Below are 20,838 nucleotides of genomic sequence, written 5' to 3'. Positions count from 1 at the left end.
TTGTTGGAATAATAGCGCCACCTTAAGGTCTTTACTAGTGTGTGCATGGCCTTCAGCTGATAGGTAATCCATTAACTGTCCTTGCAGTTATTGACCCAACGCCGTCGATACAAAGTTCGATGCGAGAACAACACAAATGGACTCAATGAGACCAGCGGGATCATGTCTGTGAAAGCACTCACCTGCAGACTCTTGTTTCGTTCGTTAAAATGCACGATCGTCGCTTCAAGTAAAAACCAGCGGGCCCGACATGCTGCAGCGGCTCTGCCGGGACGGAGCTCCTCCACCCGGGGTTACTACAACACGGCGAAGCCCAGGTACTCCGGACCGGGCGGAGAGCCCCACGTGCGGGTGGTGGACCTCCGCAGCGACACGGTGACCAAGCCCGGGCCCGCGATGCGACAGGCCATGGCGGAGGCCGAGGTCGGAGATGATGTGATGGGAGAGGATCCCACAGTGAATGGTAAGAGGGAGGAGAGTTTCTTGTGTAACTAACCTGAAATAACTTCTTTATACATATTAAAATATACTGTACTGCTTTGAAGTGCTGTAAATAGAGTAGATGCATATTGAAAACCTGTTTTCCTGGATGTTAAACTGTCACAATAGGTGATGAGGTTCACAAACCTCTGGATAAGATTGTTGTCTCTACATGTTTAGAATTTAGAAAATGTTGAATCTGTTGACTCGAATTAACAATACAATACAAATAACAATATTATATATACATATATAACAGTAACTGTTTTTCAACTTGTTATTATTAACTACTAAATGTTTTATCATTTTTATACAACTTTCAATATACGGTATAACTCACAGTTTGTCACACTTTGTGGTTTCTGATGCGTTCATGTGCATCTATTCAAAGGATTTATTAACTCTACTTAAACGAGTTAAGGACCAATAATATACACTTCTCCTCAATTGCATAACATATTAAAGAATAGTTGACTGTAAAATGAAAGTTCACTCATTATCTACTCAGCGCTAGGCCGATGGAGGGTGGGGTGAAGTGTTTGAGTCCACAAAACACCTTTGGAGACCCAGGCCTAAACAGTGCTGCAGCCAAATCCAATACATTTGAAGCTAAAGATGAAAGATTCTCAGACGTAAAAAAAAAAAAAAAAATGCTCCTGTGGTGTCATCTAAGTGTCTGTGAGCCCCGACACACAAATCTGACTTGTAATGGCATCATTTACACTGTGCTTTAAGCATGTCACACATGACCCACATTACCCAAATTCACCCTACCTGTCCAGAGAGTAGTTTGGTTGATGCACAGCTGCTTTTACTTTAAGTTGTCTAACAGTTTTTGATTTATATCTGCAGAGCTGCAAAGAATCTCAGCGGACATGTTTGGGATGGAGGCGGCGCTCTTCGTCCCCACCGGAACCATGAGTAACCTCATCGCAGGTGATCCCAGCTTTTACTGGCAAGGGTGTAAAACCATTTTCACAAGTTCAGAATGGTCACAACTGTGCACGCTTTTCATTATGCAGTGATGGTGCACTGTCGGGAGCGAGGCGACGAGATGATTGTGGGCGATGTGTCGCACATACACATCTATGAGCAGGGAGGAAGTGCACAGGTGAGCTTGTCGGAGCAGCACTCTTCTGTAGTGTGGGCCCCTCGTCCACAGGGACTAAAGGTGCATGTTTGTGTTGACGCAGCTGGCCGGTGTCCACGCCAACACGGTGACCACGCTCCCCGATGGATCGTTTGATTTGATGAAGCTGGAATCGAAGATCCGCCACGGTTACCCCGACCCCCACTACCCTCGCACACGCCTCATATGTGTGGAGAACACACACAACATCCAGGGAGGACGTGTGCTGCCTCTGACCTTCTTGCAGGAGGTGGGAGTGGTTTGTTTTTTTCTGCGGTACCTGCCTTATTAAAGCAGAGTGGATAACTTTGCTTCACAAGTTTGATCCCCTCCCGATGCTGTGTTTCCATCACCAAGGTTCGTGCTTTAGCGGACAGATACGGTCTGTCGGTTCACATGGACGGAGCCAGGGTGATGAACGCCGCTGTGGCCCAGGGGGTGCATCCACAAACCATACTGCAGCACACACACACTGTCAGTGTTTGCCTCTCCAAGGTGCGACTGAAAAACACAAAGACTCTCAAATTTATACCTATGTGCAGGGCCGGGTCTAGGCAGGGGCAAGAGGGGGCCTGGCCCCCTCAAATAAATGTTGTGCCCCCTCAAACTAAATAGGGTTAGGGTTAGGGTTAGGCACAATGCCCCCTCAAGATTTGTGGCTGCCCCCTCATACATGCCTGTCTAGACCCGGCCCTGCCTATGTGTTTGAGAAAATTCAGATGTGTTAGAAACCGACAAAGCATTTGCAGAAAAACTAAATAAGACACTCACTTTGCTGTGTGTCTCAGGGTCTGGGTGCCCCTGTGGGTACCATGCTAGCCGGACCCAAAGACTTCATCGCCCGAGCGCTGCGGTGCCGTAAAGCTCTGGGTGGGGGGATGCGGCAGGCCGGTGTACTCGCAGCGGCTGGAAAAGTGTCTTTACTGGATATGGTGGGACGACTGGAGGAGGATCACCGCAACGCAAGAACCTTCGCTCAAGGTGAGCAGCTGATGTCTTTCTTCATGAAAGTGTAATCATTGACTGGCTGCCGTCATGCTCCCCGCTCATAATTCTTCCCTGTCTCTTCTTCTCCTCGCTCAGCTCTGCTTGACTTTGACCCTCTGTTCGCCGTTGACATGGCGACCGTGGAGACAAACATCCTGCGTTTCTATTTGAAGGAGCCCGGTTTGAGTCCCGCTGAGTTCTGCGCCCGCATGGTCCAGGTCGGCGAGGGAGAGGAGGCTGCACTGGGACAAGCGGTACAAGTTCTCATGTACCCTCATTTTGAAAACTCGGTCCGGGCTGTGTGGCATCTCGGGATCTCCCCTGAAGATACCCAGCTGGCCATCCAGAAAATGCAATTTGTTGCATCTCAGCACTTGAAGGAGAAAGGCAGGGACCAGTGAAACCTGATGTTTGATTTAAGGTCGAATTAATAGGACTGATCATAGAAATGTTATCTAGGAAAAGACTTGAGGACATAAAAACTACTGAAGTCACTTTGGATCATGGACCTCTTTATATCCATTGTTATTTAGTGATTTTCTAATTGCTCTGTATTAAATTTAACAAACTTGTGTGTCTTGTCAGTTTGTTTTATTAGTAATAGTTATTATAAGAGATTGGCCTAACCACTCTATGAACTAAGTTGTGTTTCTTTATAAATTTGAAATGAGTGAAAATGTTATTAAGTTTTCTCCACCTGTCAGTGTGATTGATATGGAACATGTGGTGTTTGAAAACGTCTATGTGTTATGTGTTGACACAAGGGGGCACTGCTGCATCTGCTCTTTGGTAAGGTTTTGTCATTCCACGCATTTCTGAGTGATTAACGGGCTCAAAAATATAGGAATATAATATTTCATGCTTGTAGTCCATGGCATTGGCAAAAGGGCTCAGTCGTGTTGTGCAATACTAACGGAAATCCCAACTGCTTGGCAACTCAACACATTTGACACACACTTCGAAAGGCTTCAAGTGCGTGTAATTTGGGGTGGTGTGATGTTTGGGTGTTGCAAAATTCTTCTCCAGCCTCCTGCACTAGGTTTTACTGAGACTTGAAATTAGTTGGACAGACGTGTGATGCCGAGGCCTGAAAAAATATCTGGGTCCATGACCTAAGTCCAATAGGAAGGTGGAATTTTGTGTGAATTTTCTGATATAGGGCCATTTAAGGGTGGAGTTTAGGGGCCTGTTTAGAACCAGACTCTGATACCCAGCCCTAAATGAAGTAATTAGGGCCCGAGCACCGGAGAGTAGGAGAGCATTGGAGGCCCTATTGAAATTGTAAGGATTGTTTTTCTTCAGGCAAATGAATTGGCTTTTTTAAGTATTTAACATGCTCAAATTCTAACCAGAATTTGCTGAAATTTAGAAAGTGGTGAAAATTCTAAATGGGCGTGGAAAAACGGCTCAACGGGCTCCCCGACCCTCCCGGGATGCGTTTAACACTGACCGATCTTCACAAAAATCAATACACAGGTGTATCATGACCAGACAAACAAAAAAAAGTCCAGAGGTGCAATTAGAAAAAGACTGTCTTTTGGTTTTACTGTCGGAGTTTGTTTAATTTAATTATTGAGTATTTCTACTTCACTGTCTTTTACTGGTAATAGAATATGACTTTACTGTCTTGGTACTTTTATCTCAGTGAATGATCCGAATTCTTCTTCCCCATTGGTTAAGTTTATTTAGTTGATTATACGTTAGTATTTGTAAGTACTTGTTACAGAGTATTTCTGCTGTGCAGTACTAGGACTTTAGTTTCCTCTTCGTCCTCCAGTCCAACAGGGGTCGCTGCTGGCTCGGAGCTCGGAGTCTCTGTTTCGTGCCGCTGGCTCCCCTGTTTCGCTCAGACTCAGAGACAGAGTGAGAAGGAACATGTCCGCCGTTCAGCTGCTGCGGGTGTTGGTACATGTGCGGATCAGCGCTGCTGCTGAAGACTTCCTGCTGCAGGTGGAGAAGGGAGGAGGAAAGGCTCAAGTCCCGGTTATGTCTCCGCCCGGTCGCGCCAGATAATTTCCAGATTTCACTCCGCGCATCTTTCTTTTCAATAAGCCGAGGACGGTCGGCAAGATCCATGTCTCCCCTGAGATCACTCGCTGTGAGTGAGGGCCGCCTGCATGTGTGAGAGCTGGCAGCCCCGCCCCTCGCAGTCGGAATGCAGAGTGACAGGGAGCGGAACAGCGAGTGCGCTCTGATTGCTGCTATTTCAATGAAGTACCGGTACTAAAAATATGCAAAACCGTATCGTTTTTAACGTAAGGGTACCGCGGTACCTTTCTAGTACCGGTACACCTCAGACTGGTTTAAATGCAAGAAACAAGAAAGTGTTTAGTTGCTCTGAGTGTAGTAAAATATTTAGCCGTAGGGACAATCTAAAAAAACATATGAGGATTCATACAGGAGAGAAACCGTTTAGTTGCTCTGAGTGTGGTAAAAGATTTAACCAAAAGAGCCGTCTAAATACACATATGAGGATTCATACAGGAGAGAAACCGGTCAGTTGCTCTGAATGTGGTAAAAGATTTAGCCGTAGGGACAATCTAAATACACATATGAGGATTCATAGAGGAGAGAAACCATTTAGTTGCTCTGAGTGTGGTCAAAGATTTAACGAAAGGGCCCATCTAAATAAACATATGAGGATTCATACAGGAGAGAAACCGTTCTGTTGCTCTGAGTGTGGTAAAAGATTTAACCAAAGGGGCAATCTAAATACACATATGAGGAGTCATACAGGAGAGAAACCGTTTAGTGTCTCTGAGTGAGGTTAAAGATTCAGTCCTATTGTACGAGACGTGAGGATTCATAAAGGAGAGAAGTGATTCAGTTGGAACTTTTGCAACAAAAGTTTTATTAGGATTTATCAGCAGATATTCATATTATGCATATTAATAATTCACGGTTTTAAATAGACTATTAACAGTTTTGATGTCCCTAGAAAATATAACTCATTGAATAACACGAAAGATTGTGTTTATATAGCTTGTTTCTACTGATTTCTACATAATGTATCTATTTTTCATAATGTCCTTCATGTCATTTTAAGGTTAAAGTGTGTTCCTAGCACAGTATGAATGTGTGTTCTTAACTAGTTCATATGATTTAAATATGTTTGTTTTAAAACAATGGTTTCTTGGTTTGTGAGATTCAATGACAGTGTGTGTTTTCCTTTATGTATTGAATGTGTCTTACAAGAATAAAAGTCTAATAAAAAGATAATGGCGTTTTTACCCTCCTCCTCTTTGTTTCTGTCCGAACGGAGGCTGCACTGGCTACAGTTGAATTGTCTTATCACGAGACAAATTAATCAGCTTCTCACAGTCAGACTAATGAAACTCTGCATTAGTAAATAAAAAGGCTGATGTTGAGGAAAAGTTAAAAATAAAATATACGTTTGCAAGAAGCAAATAAAGCAAATTCTTTGTTTGATAACATGAATAAAAGTATCTCAACAAAATAGCAATAATACCTACAAATCCCTTCAAAGAACACATAATGAATATGTATCATTAAGAGCTGATTGAGACACATTAAAAACATTGTGAACAGCAGCTCGCGACAGAGAGTTCAATCTGCTACCTACTGCCTGGACAATCTGTCAAGTACTCTGAAGTATTTTCTAACAATGCTTCTATAACAAGAGGGAGACATCTTTATACAGCATTTGAATCTTCCTTCAGACACTTGTTCAGTACAATCTCTTAAATCTATAAGATGAGACAACATACGATGGCTTCAGATAACAATCACAAGTACAAATGTCTTTCTATAAGATGAGCGGATTTATATTATAACAAGTTTTAATAGTGTGCTTGTATTGAGAAGAATAGAGGAGCTGATACTCAGTGTATGTAATGATCTTTGTATTATTTACAGTACAATAAGGATTAGTTGCCAGTTGTGTAAAACATTGTGTTGTGTTGTTTGTTGATAGATTTATTGTAGTGCACATGCAGAAGAGTTTATTATGCTGATGATAAGGCCTCCAGGTCAAAGCCTCAGCATGCAGAGTAAAAACAAACACAGAAACTGCAGATATAAAGAAACACAAATGACCCTGTGTCCAAGTTGCCTGGTTTTAAACACAAGCTCCATCTTCCTCTGATCACCTTTAACTTTGAGGTACTTGTCCCAGGCTTTACATCAGATCAACTTCAAATTGAGATGAGTGTCCTCTCAACACGATGGATAAACGTGTTAAATTGTCCATGAGTGGAATAAAAAAACATAACAATCAAAAGATATTGGCAGCGGTGGGATTCGAACCCACGCCATCGAAATGACTGGAGCCTAAATCCAGCGCCTTAGACCACTCGGCCACGCTACCACGATGTCACAGGTGAGACCAACAATCTATTTTAAAGATCTTGCTACATGTGTAGCTTTGACGAAGCTTAACAGTTACCTAATCCAGAGGAGTTCTTCCAACAAACACTGACTGATCTCAACATAATGAACCTGCTATATATAACGGGAGTACTGTAGCCGAAACATCACGTGTGTAAACGCTTTCCATTTGAACCAGGTGTCTTCTCGTGTGACGCTAGGCTAGCTAACACATGCTAAGTGTAGCCAGTGCTGCTTTCAAATGCTCTTCCATTACCGTCAATATGAAGTGTTTCTGCTCTAAAACAACATATTTTTCTATATTATTTAAATTATGCATTTAGAATTTCCCACATCATAACAGAGCATTACATACCATACCATAGCATAACCAACATAGCACAGCATAGCATAACATATTATTATTTGATGCAATACAAATAAAACTAAATTGAAACAGAAGTAAAAAGAGAACTATTGAGATTGAAATGTGGTCTTTAACATAGTGGAAGTAAGCACATTTCAAATTCAATGAAATATTGATGATTAAACGCACTAGTTGCATTCGATCGCTGAAAGTTTGTCCTGTCCCATGTTGTTCGTTCATATTTCCGACAGCCCTGAATGCAGCTGTAGTGTGTGGGCGTGTCTGTCAGAGAGCTGGTGCTACGTGCGTCGGGCTCGGGTGGCTGTGGAGGATCCACGTCCCGATCACAGGCTCGTTCCCTGGATCGACGGTGGACTCTGGAGCTCCAGAACCGACCGACCGAGTGTTGTGTGGTGTGGTCTGTCCCGGGAGGAGACTTGAACCTGCAGCTACTGACGCTACTGACGCCCTGTGTTTATAACCGAGAGACGGAAGAGGTGAGTGGGAGAGTTTCACATTCTGACACAGGAAAGCTGGGCCTCAGGGTGATATACTGTCTGTTCTGTAAAGACATGGAACTAACACACACAGACCGACCAAAGGAAAACGAATCCTCTTCTAGTGGGAGGTTGTATTGCAGCATAGCTCAACATGACCCATGTCTGCAGCAGCACAGGAGTGGTATGAGGTGTGATAGTATTTCAACCATCTGTATACACAATGCGGCAGAACACAAAGGTGCTTACAGATGCTGGACACCATCAGTGTAATGAGCTCAATTGTTTGTTTTTTTTCATGCTGATGCTCACATTCACTGCTTAAATCAGCTTTTATATAACTTTTTATGTTATTTAACATCCTGCTGCAGAGATAACTTTCTCTCACATTGTATAAGTGGTTGTGCAGCCATGATGCAGGCGTGTTGTGTTCACGGCCCCAGCATGGCTGCTATAGATGAACTCTTTGTGTGGCACTCCCCTGCCTCCTCTCATCAGCAGGACAGCAGACATCATGGAGGACGACGACCTGATGTTCACCATGGAGGAGGAGGGCAGCGCCAAGAGACCCCCCGTCCAACGAGGGGCCCCCAGCCAGCGGACATCCTCCCTGAGCGACGCCAACGCCAGCGACGACGACGACAGCGAGATCATCAGCCCCATCCTGGACGACTCCGCCGTGGAAATCTGTCACTACTTGAAGAACCTGGTGTATACCCGGCAGCTGTCCAACTCTCTCCCTAAGAACAGCTTCCAGTACAAGGTGAGCTGTTGCCCCCTGGGACGGGATGCGAGATGATGCTCACGTGTAAAGTCAGGTAACAGTTAAAAATCGTTAACTGGATGATAGGGATGGGAATCGGCAGGGACCTCCCGATAGGATATTATCACGATACTTAGGTGGCGATACGATATGTATCGCGATTCTGTAAGTATTGCAATTCGATATTACGGGAGCATGGAAAACAGTTGAATCATGCCTTCAAATACAACACAGTCAAAGTCACTTAGAGCTTTACAAGTTTTATTTCAAATATTAACATTAACTTAATGACTGCCGGGCAGCCAATAGAGAAAATAAATAAAAATGTGCCCTATTATTGTATATCCCCTGTCAACGGCACACAAACTGACAGATTAAGAAATGAATGTCACTTAGGCTATTTTTAAACAATAAATAAAAGGTAAATTAAATAGAACGAATAAAAGTTTACTTAAATATAAACTTTGAAATAAACAAAAAGTAGGCTATGCTTCACTGTTGTTTGCATGTAGGCTATGCAAAGCTAGTGCTTGGGTATGTTTAGATTCTTGTGCAAAAACAAGAGGAGCCGGTCAACATGCTCTGGGGTGAGGTTGCTCCCCCCCCCCCCCCCCCGTTTAAAACCAATAAATATATGTAAAAAATTAAAAAATCGATTTGGGAGGCAGCGTGGCGATTTAAAATCGTCATTCACAAAAAAATCACGATTCGTAACTGAATCGATTTTTGTCGCTCAATATGAAGTGAAACTATTTGTAGTCAGTGTGTTGTGGTTCGGCTCCATCAAAGACTCTTGTTCTGCAATACGCTGCAAGAACAGCTCTTTGCCTTATAAGGAGACAGGATATCTGCCCACAAACTAATGTGTATGCTATCTATGTGAATGTCCACTTCATCATTTTTACTGTGACGAGAACAGGAAGTATCACAGATGATATCTTACCTCATGTGATTATGTGCTGTCGAAACACGGTTTTTGTTTGGTGTTGTTGTTGACAGCGTCTAAAGCCGCACATTTTCTCCATTTTTCTACGTAGAATGAAACAGAAACAGTGGCAGAACCTCGCTCGTACAAGGTTTTGTCTCAGAGCGCACGGGTATGTTACTGATTAAATGATATCTTTGTTCTCTTCATCCTCACCCGTGACCATCCACGCCTCCCGTCTCCTTCTCCATTCTGCGATTAACATCCTTTTCCTACTTTTATTTTTATTTTAACAGCAACATACTTTTCACTTTTTCTCTCTTCCCATGACTCATTTTATGCTGGTGTTTTTTTCATCCTAATCAATGCATCCTCCTTTTTTCAACACTTAACAGTTCATATATCATCACTAACCAACACCGGGGTGGTTGTATTTTTGTTGACAAACAAAAAAAATTTGGATTTGTTTTTGTTTTGCTTTTCCTCACAAACAGACGTGACAGTCTCCCAGTCCAAAACACCACCCTCCATGTTTCTCTCTATGTGTACCCTTTGCTCTAAATATAAACATGTCTCGAATGCCTGCGGGACAGAGACCAGTACACGAGGAAGACGTGCTGGGGGGGGGGTCATGGCTTGGGTTACTGCAGCAGGTTTAGATTCCTAGTAACACTTCTTAGGGTCCTACTCAGAAAGTTATTTATTTTAAATGGCAGACCTGCAGATGTCCATGGAATATGCAATGGAGATAACATTCATTTTAAGATGGCAGTAAAATATTGAAAGTATTATGGATACATAGTAGACTCCTGCCTTGTACTAAAGTGTGATGTATTATATCATGATAAGCTCATTAAACAGTTATTTTTATTTTACTTTTCTATAATCAATGTATGCTTCCTTTCTACTTAAAGAATCATTCATTTGTCCTAATTCCTTCTTCCTCCTTTTTTTTTTCTTCATTTCCTGTTAAAAACTGTTTCATGCTTAAGCTGCCGTTAGTTCATCCCTGAGCTTAATTGATAAATCATTTGCATTGTAGCCGATTGAGGGGAACCTGTTCCGTGAGAACCAGTGACATTTACATTTGCCTCTTTTGTGACCATAGTGTTATCAATTAAAGGCTGAAAATGACAAATGTTGTGCAGAAAAAGCACAAATTGGACAAACAATATTTCATAGTTTTTGCATTAAACAGCTTCCCCGTGTTTCACCCCCCCGAGTATTCTGGCTAACCTGTTCTGGAAACCGACTCTTCCCTTATTTGTACATGATACTAATACTGCGAGCTATAAGATATGTTTCCTTATCATGACAGGATGCATGGAAACATGCAATTGAAAAGGCCAAAGCCATGCCCGACCCCTGGGCTCAGTTTCATCTGGAGGAAATTGAGACAGAACCCTGCATTCGTTACAGGTAAGAATAACCCTGTGTTGCCGTAAATCAACAGCAGTGATGGAACTTTTACCTATGCAGATTATTTACTCATGTGCCTCTTTGTACTTTGAAAAAGGCCTTTTTGTTGTATGAGAGGTACAGCTTGGGTGTTTATTTAATTGGATTCCTTTAATCCGTTTCAAAAGTTGAAAAAGTTGTGTTTGTTGATGTTCAAGCCGGTTGAGGAGAACCACCTCATAAAGTTGGTCCGTGTTGGCAAACAATTGCTTATTTTCACAAAAGAGAAAAATAGTAATTTTAGCTAAGTGGGCACCATGACCTAAAAAACACAAAAAAAATCATAATTTATCATCTATTTTTGAGATTAAAATATTGAATATAATTTGGCAAGCAACATAGTTCAGCATTAGGTGAGAATGAGAGATTCCCTGACTGATATTAGCCCTGAGCTTTCACTGAAGGGACTGTAGTCTTCCTAGTTGGCTCGTATCTCGGTCAGTGGTGCTAATCTCTTGTCTGTTGACAAACATGACTGGCCCCTTCGATGGGCAAATGAAGCACAGATGACTATTTCCATCATGTCATATTGTTGGCAGGATCACAGCAGCACAGATATTTATATTTTCAGTGCGACTGCTTACAAAAACCCAAACGCGCCTCGCAGAGTTCTGACACGTTGCATGAAGGCAGCGACACACAATGGAATGGGTTTGTGCAAAACAGCAGGGAAATGGATTCCTTTGGCCAAGTGTGTGTTTGAGGCTTGTTACATAACACACAGAGTGACTTGACTGCAGAGAGAGGAGGAATTGTCAGGAGCTGGGATTTACTGCCACACTCTTTTTTTTCTTGTGCTAATTTTGCTCACATGTAACCTCACTCCTCTTCTCTCTCTAATGGCCCAGTATGATCTGGAATGAAAGTCAGGGTACACGGTGTTCCCAGGCTTTAGAGGAGTGACTATATTTTAATCTTGTTTAACGGCACTCAGGTTTCAGATGTGAAAACTTGCAGCTGCAGCTACAGTTCCTGTATTACTCATTAACTCCGGCCACACACCCTAACAAGACAAACAGACACACTGACCCAGTAAACATGTACAGTGTGTTCAACTAATAGGATTTCATGAGTCACATTCACTCCCTTAACCCGCATTCCAAAACAAAAAGGAGAAAAATAACACACTCTAGAAAACATGCACACCTTTTCACTCTTCTCTGCTTGATTCTGTATTAAGAGGGAACTGTGTGTGTCCTACGCCACCATGATAAGAACTGATTATGGGCTGGTGACAGGCTAATGCCCATAGGACAAACAGGAACATGGCAAAGACTGTTTGTCCAGCCAACAGGTCAAAACAAAATTTACGCTGACAAAGACAAATCATCATTTTTAAAACAAGATATTCGACTGAGCCTATTCAGTATAACTTATTTTGACTTTATTTACTTTTCCTCTTCACAGGTACAATGCCATCACAGGGGAGTGGGCTCAGGACCAGATCCACATCAAGATGGCTACTCAGGTACGACTTTTCCTCTTGAAATGCGTCTGTTAGTATAAGAAATACTGTAAGGCCTATGTTTAAAACTCTCATGTACTCAAGAAAGTCTTTCAGCTTGTTGTCTCTGGTCTAATTCATCTCTCTTGTTTTCTTGCAGCCGTTCGGGAAAGGGGCGATGAGGGAGTGCTTCCGAACGTAAGTCCTACTCATCAGTTCTCATCCAGCGGTTATTGCCCTTGTGTTCCTGTCACAGAGGCTGACAGTGGAAGCAAAGCAGAGGAGTGTGGAGCTCTTAGATTGGGGCCTATAACTGGTGTAGGTCCACATTCCTCTGGCTCAGACTCAGGAGGAGAGCCGCTGTAGGACTCCTCAGTTTATGAGCCCAAGATGGAACAGAGAGTATGAATCAGCTCATAAACTCGTCCATGATGGCAGCAGGGCTTTGATTTAAACTAATAGAATTGGAGCCTTTCGGGTACACAGCAAACTGATTTGGCTTCTGCATGACGTCGCAGAATGAATGAGAAAAGGAATAATAGCGTAATTGTCAATGTTTAATCCTCAGTTATGTGTGAAATGCAGATGAGAGGCATCCGTCAACAACTCCCTCATTTCAGCTGTTTGCTATTTGCGGTAACCCACGGAAAAAACTGTCTGGCAAATTACCACGAGCCCCAACAAGCCCAAACAAGTTAGGTCCTTAAAAGCATAAATCTCCACATGTGAAATGTGGTTTGTTTTCCCTGAAGGATTTGAACATGTGCGGTTGGAGCTGTTTTTATCTGGGGTCATGTTGGGCAGATCTGAGTTAAGATCCAGTTGATGGGAAAAAAATTAAAATAAATCTATCCCTTGGTGCAATTCTAGCTGCCTACTGTGAATAAATGAAGGGTTAATTCAAATGCTTCCCTCTACTCTGAATTCTAACTCTTATTTCATTTCCCTCCAGGAAAAAATTGTCAAATTTCTCGCATAGCAGCAACTGGAAGTCGGCATCGAACTACGTGGCCAAGAGCTACATGGAGTCGGTGGAAAGAAAGGTTTACTTTGAGGACGTCAAGCTGCAGATGGAGGCCAAACTCTGGGGGGAGGAATACAACCGACACCGACCTCCCAAACAGGTGCAGGACCAACGTTTGCTTTTAAGCTGACGCTGACTCGTTAATGGGACGAGACAATATGGATCAAATCTGCTATGATCCTTTGAAAGCATTCAGAGCGCATGGCTGCACAATCCTTTAATCCTTCATTTGATAACGGAAAAAGCTTTAATCCTAGATTTAGTTATGCAACAGATGATTATAGATTATTTTATGTTGACCATTGGCCTTTCCGCCCTTGATTCGAAGGACCATGTGTGAGTGAGTGACTGTTGATCTGTTTGTAAACCTCAGGTGGACATCATGCAGATGTGCGTGGTGGAGATGACGGACCGACCAGGCAAACCTCTCTTCCACCTGGAACACTACATTGAGGGCAAATACATCAAATACAACTCCAACTCTGGCTTCGTGAGGGACGACAACATCAGACTCACCCCGCAGGTGAGTGAAGTCACCCCTCGGATCTTGATACGTGTTCAACTAACAATCACTTAATCTCAATCATTCTGTATCCAACAGGCTTTTAGTCACTTCAGCTTCGAGCGGTCGGGACACCAGCTGATCGTGGTGGACATCCAGGGTGTCGGGGATCTCTACACTGACCCTCAGATTCACACCGAGAAGGGGACGGACTTCGGAGATGGAAATCTAGGTTTGGTTCTGTCAGTTTTACTATAAGCTTTTTGACAGATGCTGAAAGAGATATCGCATCTCGACCATAATGTACCTGTGTTCCAGGTGTGCGAGGCATGGCGCTGTTCTTCCACTCCCACCTCTGTAACAGGATCTGCAAGAGCATGGGCCTGATGCCCTTTGACCTTTCACCTGCGGAGAAATCCCAGCTGGACTGCACCAACAAACTGCTCGTAAATTGAACATGTTTATAACCCTAAAGAAAGACAGACAGGGCCAGACGTCAGCATTACATCAGGGTAGATCACGAAAAACATATCCATAAAATAATAACAATAATAATGACAGAAATGGGGGAAAGCAGGAGTGAATTTGATTGTATTTGTTAGGGTTAGGGCGAATTAGAATTAGATTTAACCAGCTTGGTAACACACTTAATGTCCTTTTTCCTCATGAATACATACAAATTAAATTAGAAAATATTTAAATGGATAGAATTGGACTCAGTTATTTGTGAAAATACGGTACATTTTCTGCTCGACTGCACATGCTCACTCTCATAAAAATATTATACTTTGCATTATCTTCAGTATCATCTGCTTGTTTTGCCTCCTTCTGCTCCATCACCTGAAAGTGCAGTTTCATCTTGTTTTTCTCCAGCGGTCAGCCCAGACGGTGCTGAGAGGCTGCGAGGAGCCTTGCGGTTCCCCTCGTGTTCGCACCGTGTCAGGATCTCAGTGGATGTCCCGCCTCTCTGAGACGTCATCTGTAGACGACAGCACGAGTGAAGTGGACTCGGTCCCCTGCTCGCCTCTCATCCTCTCATCTCCGATAGCTGCATCTGGAACAATGGGCAAGTCGCCTGTTGGTACGGGCCTGAAGTCATCAATACACAATGTGCATTTATGTATGTTTTGTGTAGTGAAGCCTGGTGTTCACACTGTAAATATGTACATATCTGTGTTCTAACAGGTTTATCTTTTACTGGAATGAATGAACATGAAAGATTCGGTAACAACAACACAGGAGAACATAAGGTGAGTAAAATAAGGTAAACGGGACAAGCACAAATAACACTGACACATTCTCCTTTCACCAAATTGCTGAAGTTTGGGTCTCAAATCTGAACGGTTGGGGATCGGATTTAAAGTTCAAATACAGCAACAACACTTTTAATGTGAGACACTGTGTGCAAAATAACTTACTTCATCCTTTTTTATAAAGGTAGTCATCTATGTGCTGCACTCACACGAGTCACTGCACTGACTTTATTTGGATTTGTTTCCGTCTGTAGGAGTTGGATAGCGGCAGTGACAGCGGATACCCCAGCGAGAGGAGGAGTGAAGGCGATCCGAGCGACCACGTAGACGGGGTAAAGACTCATTTGACCTCACTGTGTTTTTTTACTGGACCAGTCAGACAACTTCAAGGATTGGTTTCCAGGATATTTTCAAGTATAGAAATCTCTTATTTTATTGAGATAAACAGCTTCTCCTCAGTTGATAAAGACATACATGTGTTATCAAGTTAACATAGTCAGAAAATATATTTTTAGATATGGTAAAGATGGTTTAGATAGGTATTAAACTCATTTGACTAATGTTTAGTGTCTACACTGTATTAAGGAATCTAAATACATTGTTTTCATATCTGTAGAGACATTTGTGAACATACTGTCCTGACGTCTCCATTTGAACACTTATTTACACTGACTGCCATCTAGGACTTGTCTTGTTCCTGTACACAGCTCAGTCGTCTTTGTCGTTCTGTCTTCTCAGCAGCTGTTAACATTTTCTTCTTGTCCACATTAAGCTCTTGATAACTGTTGGATCTTCTGACAGTAGCCTCTGTAATGCATGTTGTGTCACCACGTAGGCTCAGCATCGATACAACAGGCATTATTCCGAGTCAGACGAGGACAGTGTCAGACGGGTAAACAAACGTAGAGTCATCAGTGTCTAAAGCCTCATCCCCGCCTCAATCATACACCTCCTTGAATTTTCCTCTTCTTTTCCTCACTTTGCCATCCCACCTTTCTTCCCTCATCCCTTCTTTTTTAACAATGAAATTTGTTCCTCATTTTCCCACTAATCTAACCTCCTCCTGCTCTGTGTCCTCCCTCACCAGTGGAAGGTGGTAGCTCCTCCAAGAGCCTCCGCATACCTAAATTCATTCAACCCTGACAACGAATGGGTGATTACTTGCACGGAGGATTGAAAGCTCGGGCATCTTGTCAAGCATGATTCTCAAAATTCAGATGTGAGCCATGTTCCCTCGGCTCTTTATTCGATTTAGTGAACCAACACAAGAATTAAAATGGAGAGAAACTGAAAATGAGATTTGGAAGCGAAACACCATCTACCTCTGTTTCACCAACTTTGCTCATGATTCACGCCATAATAACTTTGTGTTGCAGGGGACTGTGTGTGTGGTGTGTGCGTGCGTGTGCGTGTGTGTGTGTGTGTGTGCTCATGCTTCACATGATTTGTGCATTTGCTGATTGACAGGCCTGCAGGGGTGCACTCCTCCAGCTCTGAGCAAAAAGCTGATCTATGCCATCTAGAATTAAAGCACTTTTTTCTGGATGGGTACACCCCTGAGAGTCGAGTGTGATTTTTGTACTTAATCTACCTGGCTTCATATAATTACATTTCAGATTACTGTGGTGAAGAACAGATTCTTACGCTCTCCCTTTTATTTTCTCCTTCTCATATCTTTGCTGCGTGGCTGTGCCCAGCTGACAGAGGAGAAGTGGAGCTTCTACCATTCGTCTCGTGCTCACGTCCACCGACCGTCGTGTGTTTCCACTGAGGTGGAGCGACTCAGCACTCTGCTGCAGAAAACGACCGGCCAGTCAATTCTTGGAAAGGTGAGAACTAACCCATCTCATTGGATGATTTAGATTTTAATAAAGATGACAGATAGCAGGACTATGACTTGCATTAACAGATGTTTTTATTCCTGATGGTCACCGTACCGTAGCTTATTTAAGGTTGTGCTTTTTTATCAGTTTCATTCGTCCAACATATATCTTGGATCTCTTTCCTCCTCCACAGGTCCACCTGGGGATGGTGCGGTACCACGAAGCCGGTCGCTTCTGTGAGAAGGACGAGCAGTGGGATCAGGACTCGGCCATGTTCCACCTGGACAGAGCCGCCCAGTGTGGAGAGCTGGAGGCCATCATTGCCCTGGGCCTGTGCTATCTGCAGCTGCCTCATCACATACTGCCAGACATGGAGCTGGAGGTACTATTCTCTAGCTGATTTGACTGTGGTCTTGTGTGCTCCTGTGTGTTCTAACATGGTTGTGCTGTTGGCAGGATAGCGCAGGAAACAGGATGAAAGGTTTCAAGTATCTCCTGCTGGCGGCTGAGGCTGGTGACAGATCCGCAATGATTATTGTGGCCAAAGCCTTTGACTCAGGAGTCAATCTGTCTGCTGACAGGTCAGTGAAGCTTGTTTTCAGCAGGTGAACCAGTTTGAGTTAGAAAGATAAGGAGTCCTTGTCCTACAGTCATGATTATACTGCCCCCTGGTGGGACTTTTTTAGGGCAAGGTCAAATTAAGACTGAAAGATTTTTGATGTTTCTGTTTTGTTTAATCTCTGTCACTAAATTTCAGAACGCAGGATTGGGCAGAAGCGATTCGCTGGTATGAAAGTGCATTGAACATGACGGACTGTGACGAGGGGGGAGAGTTTGATGGGACACAGGATGAGCCTCGCCACCTGATGCTGGCCAGAGCGGGAGAGATGTTCCTAGAGGGAGGCCACAACCTCACCGCAGACCCACAGAGAGCAGGTTGGAGTCCACACTGGCTCGACAGACCGCACTGTGTTAATACACAGAGTATACCCTTATGTTTTAAAGGAATATCATACTGAAATCCATATTCAGAGTATCGAACACTCGCCCTGTGTTGTCTTGAAATGAAGGTGGCGGCTGTAGACAGATGGAATCACAACAGATGCAATTCATTATTTTCCCATACATGGCTAAGTACTCTTTTACGACAGAGTATTAGAGCCACTTAAAGGGGAACATTTTATTTTGTGTAGTTATATTAAAAGAATAAAGTCCCAATATGGACAACGATGGAGGAATAAGATAAAGCAGACTTTATAGCATTGGCTTTAAGTCATTGTTGGTTTTTGTCAGTTCAAGGGATTTGTTAACAGCAGGAAACATATAAATTATCACCATCCTCCTTCTAATTGTATCTGTTAAGTGTTTCTTCGGAAAAAACATTATCTGATGCAAATGTTATCACTGCCTCCTTAATCGCCTCTCACATCATCTCATCATCGCCATCATCTCTCCCTGCAGGTGATCTGTTTACAGAAGCAGCAGAAGCTGCCATGGCCGCCATGAAGGGCCGGTTGGCGAACCAGTATTACATGAAAGCTGAAGAGGCCTGGGCGCTGATAGAGGAGGAGTAATTGGGGATACAGGAGATCATGTGTCTGACAGACAGCTAGTCTGACCCTTTACACATTCAGGACACAACTTGGATGGTTGCAGTTTACATCTTTTTTTATTACAGAGTAGTGAATGGATTTTTTCTATGGATGCCTTAAGTGTGTGTGTGTGTATCTTCCAGGATCAGGCTTGTATCTCTAGGTTCCTGTCCTTCCTTCTCTCTGTTTGTTAAACCAGTAATGCAGATTCCTGTTTTCTCTCATTTCCTATGTCTGCTTCCTTCTGGCCTCTGACCATCTGTATGAAAGAGATAAACTAAGAAATACAAACAAAATAAAACAAGGGAATTGGTTTTACTTTCGCTGCACCCAAATGCTAATGAATGCTCGGATGAATGCATGTTAAAATGTTTGCAGTATAAAACTGTAAAATAAAGTTTGCATCGCTTTGTACAATGAAAATGTGTCATTATTGTTTCCTGTGGAGCTTGGTGGCATTTAAGACCAAATACGGTGCAGTATTACATTAATGCTCCAATAATATGTTGTTTTAAAATTTTTGTAGAGCAAGTAATTCCAGTAATTTAATAGTAAAGATAATTTTACAATATAAATAAATATATATAAAAGTAGGTGATTTATAGCTGAAAAGCAAAAATCACTGACGTAAATTGTTGTTTGTTAAATAAATGTTGAAAAAAACCCAACTTCATCAATTTGATGACACATCCGCTGCAAAAAGTTACAACTCATGGAAGTCCAGAATCCTGCTGTAAATTGAAATGGAATCGAACGTTTTCCAGGGAAACCCAAAATATGTCAATGCTTTCTGAGGATAATTGTAATGTTTAATATTTATTAACATCATATAATATACATTTACATTATGTTTGTTATATCACTTAAATACATTTAATAGCATTTTTAAATTCCATCTCTCAGACCTGATTTCATGAAGGAGAAACACAGGTGAACAATTGGAGGTGTGAATCAGTTGTGAGGTTGCTTCTTCCTCCTCCTCAGTCCCAGATGCTGTCTGATTTTTTTCCAGATCGAAGAGGTCTTCTTTTTGGGCGTCTCCTCAGACAACTCAGTCTCCACAGGTTCTGAAGCAGGGAGGGCATCAGAGAGGGACTCCAGGTAGGCAGGGTTGTCCACAGGCTCTCCTCCTCCTGCTTCCTCCCCCCATTTCTCCTCCTCTTTCTCCTGCAGCTCCCCCCATTTCTCCTCCTGCTTTTCCTCATCCTTTTCCTCCTGCCACTCCTGATGCTTGACATCCTCTCTCTCCTTCATCAGGGAGAGTTGAGAAGTCAGTTCCTCCACTTGTCTCTGCAGAAGCATTTTCTCCTCAGCAGCAATTCATTATTTTCCCATACATGGCTAAGTACTCTTTTACGACAGAGTATTAGAGCCACTTAAAGGGGAACATTTTATTTTGTGTAGTTATATTAAAAGAATAAAGTCCCAATATGGACAACGATGGAGGAATAAGATAAACCAGACTTTATAGCATTGGCTTTAAGTCATTGTTGGTTTTGTCTGTTCAAGGGATTTGTTAACAGCAGGAAACATATAAATTATCACCATCCTCCTTCTAATTGTATCTGTTAAGTGTTTCTTCGGAAAAAACATTATCTGATGCAAATGTTATCACTGCCTCCTTAATCGCCTCTCACATCATCTCATCATCGCCATCATCTCTCCCTGCAGGTGATCTGTTTACAGAAGCAGCAGAAGCTGCCATGGCCGCCATGAAGGGCCAGTTGGCGAACCAGTATTACATGAAAGCTGAAGAGGCCTGGGCGCTGATAGAGGAGGAGTAATTGGGGATACAGGAGATCATGTGTCTGACAGACAGCTAGTCTGACCCTTTACACATTCAGGACACAACTTGGATGGTTGCAGTTTACATCTTTTTTTATTACAGAGTAGTGAATGGATTTTTTCTATGGATGCCTTAGGTGTGTGTGTGTGTATCTTCCAGGATCAGGCTTGTATCTCTAGGTTCCTGTCCTTCCTTCTCTCTGTTTGTTAAACCAGTAATGCAGATTCCTGTTTTCTCTCATTTCCTATGTCTGCTTCCTTCTGGCCTCTGACCATCTGTATGAAAGAGATAAACTAAGAAATACAAACAAAATAAAACAAGGGACATGGTTTTACTTTCGCTGCACCCAAATGCTAATGAATGCTCGGATGAATGCATGTTAAAATGTTTGCAGTATAAAACTGTAAAATAAAGTTTGCATCGCTTTGTACAATGAAAATGTGTCATTATTGTTTCCTGTGGAGCTTGGTGGCATTTAAGAC

The 20,838-nt window shown here is 42.7% G+C and overlaps 2 protein-coding genes and 1 non-coding gene across 7 annotated transcripts; 2 read left to right on the top strand and 1 right to left on the bottom strand.

Moving 5' to 3' along the window:
- Positions 1-106: 106 nt before the first annotated feature.
- Positions 107-3,168, top strand: LOC128426786 (uncharacterized). The gene is made up of 7 exons (XM_053413828.1): positions 107-463; positions 1,333-1,416; positions 1,503-1,591; positions 1,674-1,859; positions 1,967-2,104; positions 2,398-2,590; positions 2,693-3,168. Exons 1-7 carry the CDS (start codon positions 163-165, stop codon positions 2,995-2,997), a joined length of 1,296 nt encoding a protein of 431 aa, XP_053269803.1. The 5' UTR covers positions 107-162; the 3' UTR covers positions 2,998-3,168.
- A 3,673-nt stretch (positions 3,169-6,841) lies between these two features.
- On the bottom strand, positions 6,842-6,923 carry trnal-uag (transfer RNA leucine (anticodon UAG)). Its single transcript has one exon. It is a non-coding gene; the product is annotated as a tRNA-Leu (tRNA).
- A 653-nt stretch (positions 6,924-7,576) lies between these two features.
- eef2k (eukaryotic elongation factor 2 kinase) lies at positions 7,577-18,993 on the top strand. Of its 5 annotated transcripts, none has more exons than XM_053413272.1 (19): positions 7,577-7,786; positions 8,288-8,549; positions 9,587-9,646; positions 10,793-10,893; positions 12,340-12,400; positions 12,537-12,574; positions 13,329-13,500; positions 13,774-13,923; positions 14,002-14,134; positions 14,221-14,348; positions 14,776-14,983; positions 15,088-15,152; positions 15,410-15,487; positions 15,991-16,047; positions 16,853-16,984; positions 17,172-17,360; positions 17,435-17,559; positions 17,736-17,914; positions 18,440-18,993. In XM_053413272.1, exons 2-19 carry the CDS (start codon positions 8,301-8,303, stop codon positions 18,550-18,552), a joined length of 2,238 nt encoding a protein of 745 aa, XP_053269247.1. In that variant the 5' UTR covers positions 7,577-7,786; positions 8,288-8,300; the 3' UTR covers positions 18,553-18,993. The 5 variants fall into 5 exon arrangements, with proteins under 5 accessions (XP_053269247.1, XP_053269248.1, XP_053269246.1 ...); XM_053413273.1 differs by having other exon boundaries at positions 8,285-8,549; positions 14,776-14,968; XM_053413271.1 differs by having other exon boundaries at positions 8,285-8,549.
- Positions 18,994-20,838: the final 1,845 nt, after the last annotated feature.

The sequence above is a fragment of the Pleuronectes platessa genome, chromosome 21 (assembly GCF_947347685.1).
Source record: "Pleuronectes platessa chromosome 21, fPlePla1.1, whole genome shotgun sequence".
Taxonomy (NCBI): Eukaryota; Metazoa; Chordata; class Actinopteri; order Pleuronectiformes; family Pleuronectidae; genus Pleuronectes; species Pleuronectes platessa.
Note: the sequence above shows the minus strand (reverse complement) of the source record. Positions and strands in the feature narration are given on the sequence as shown.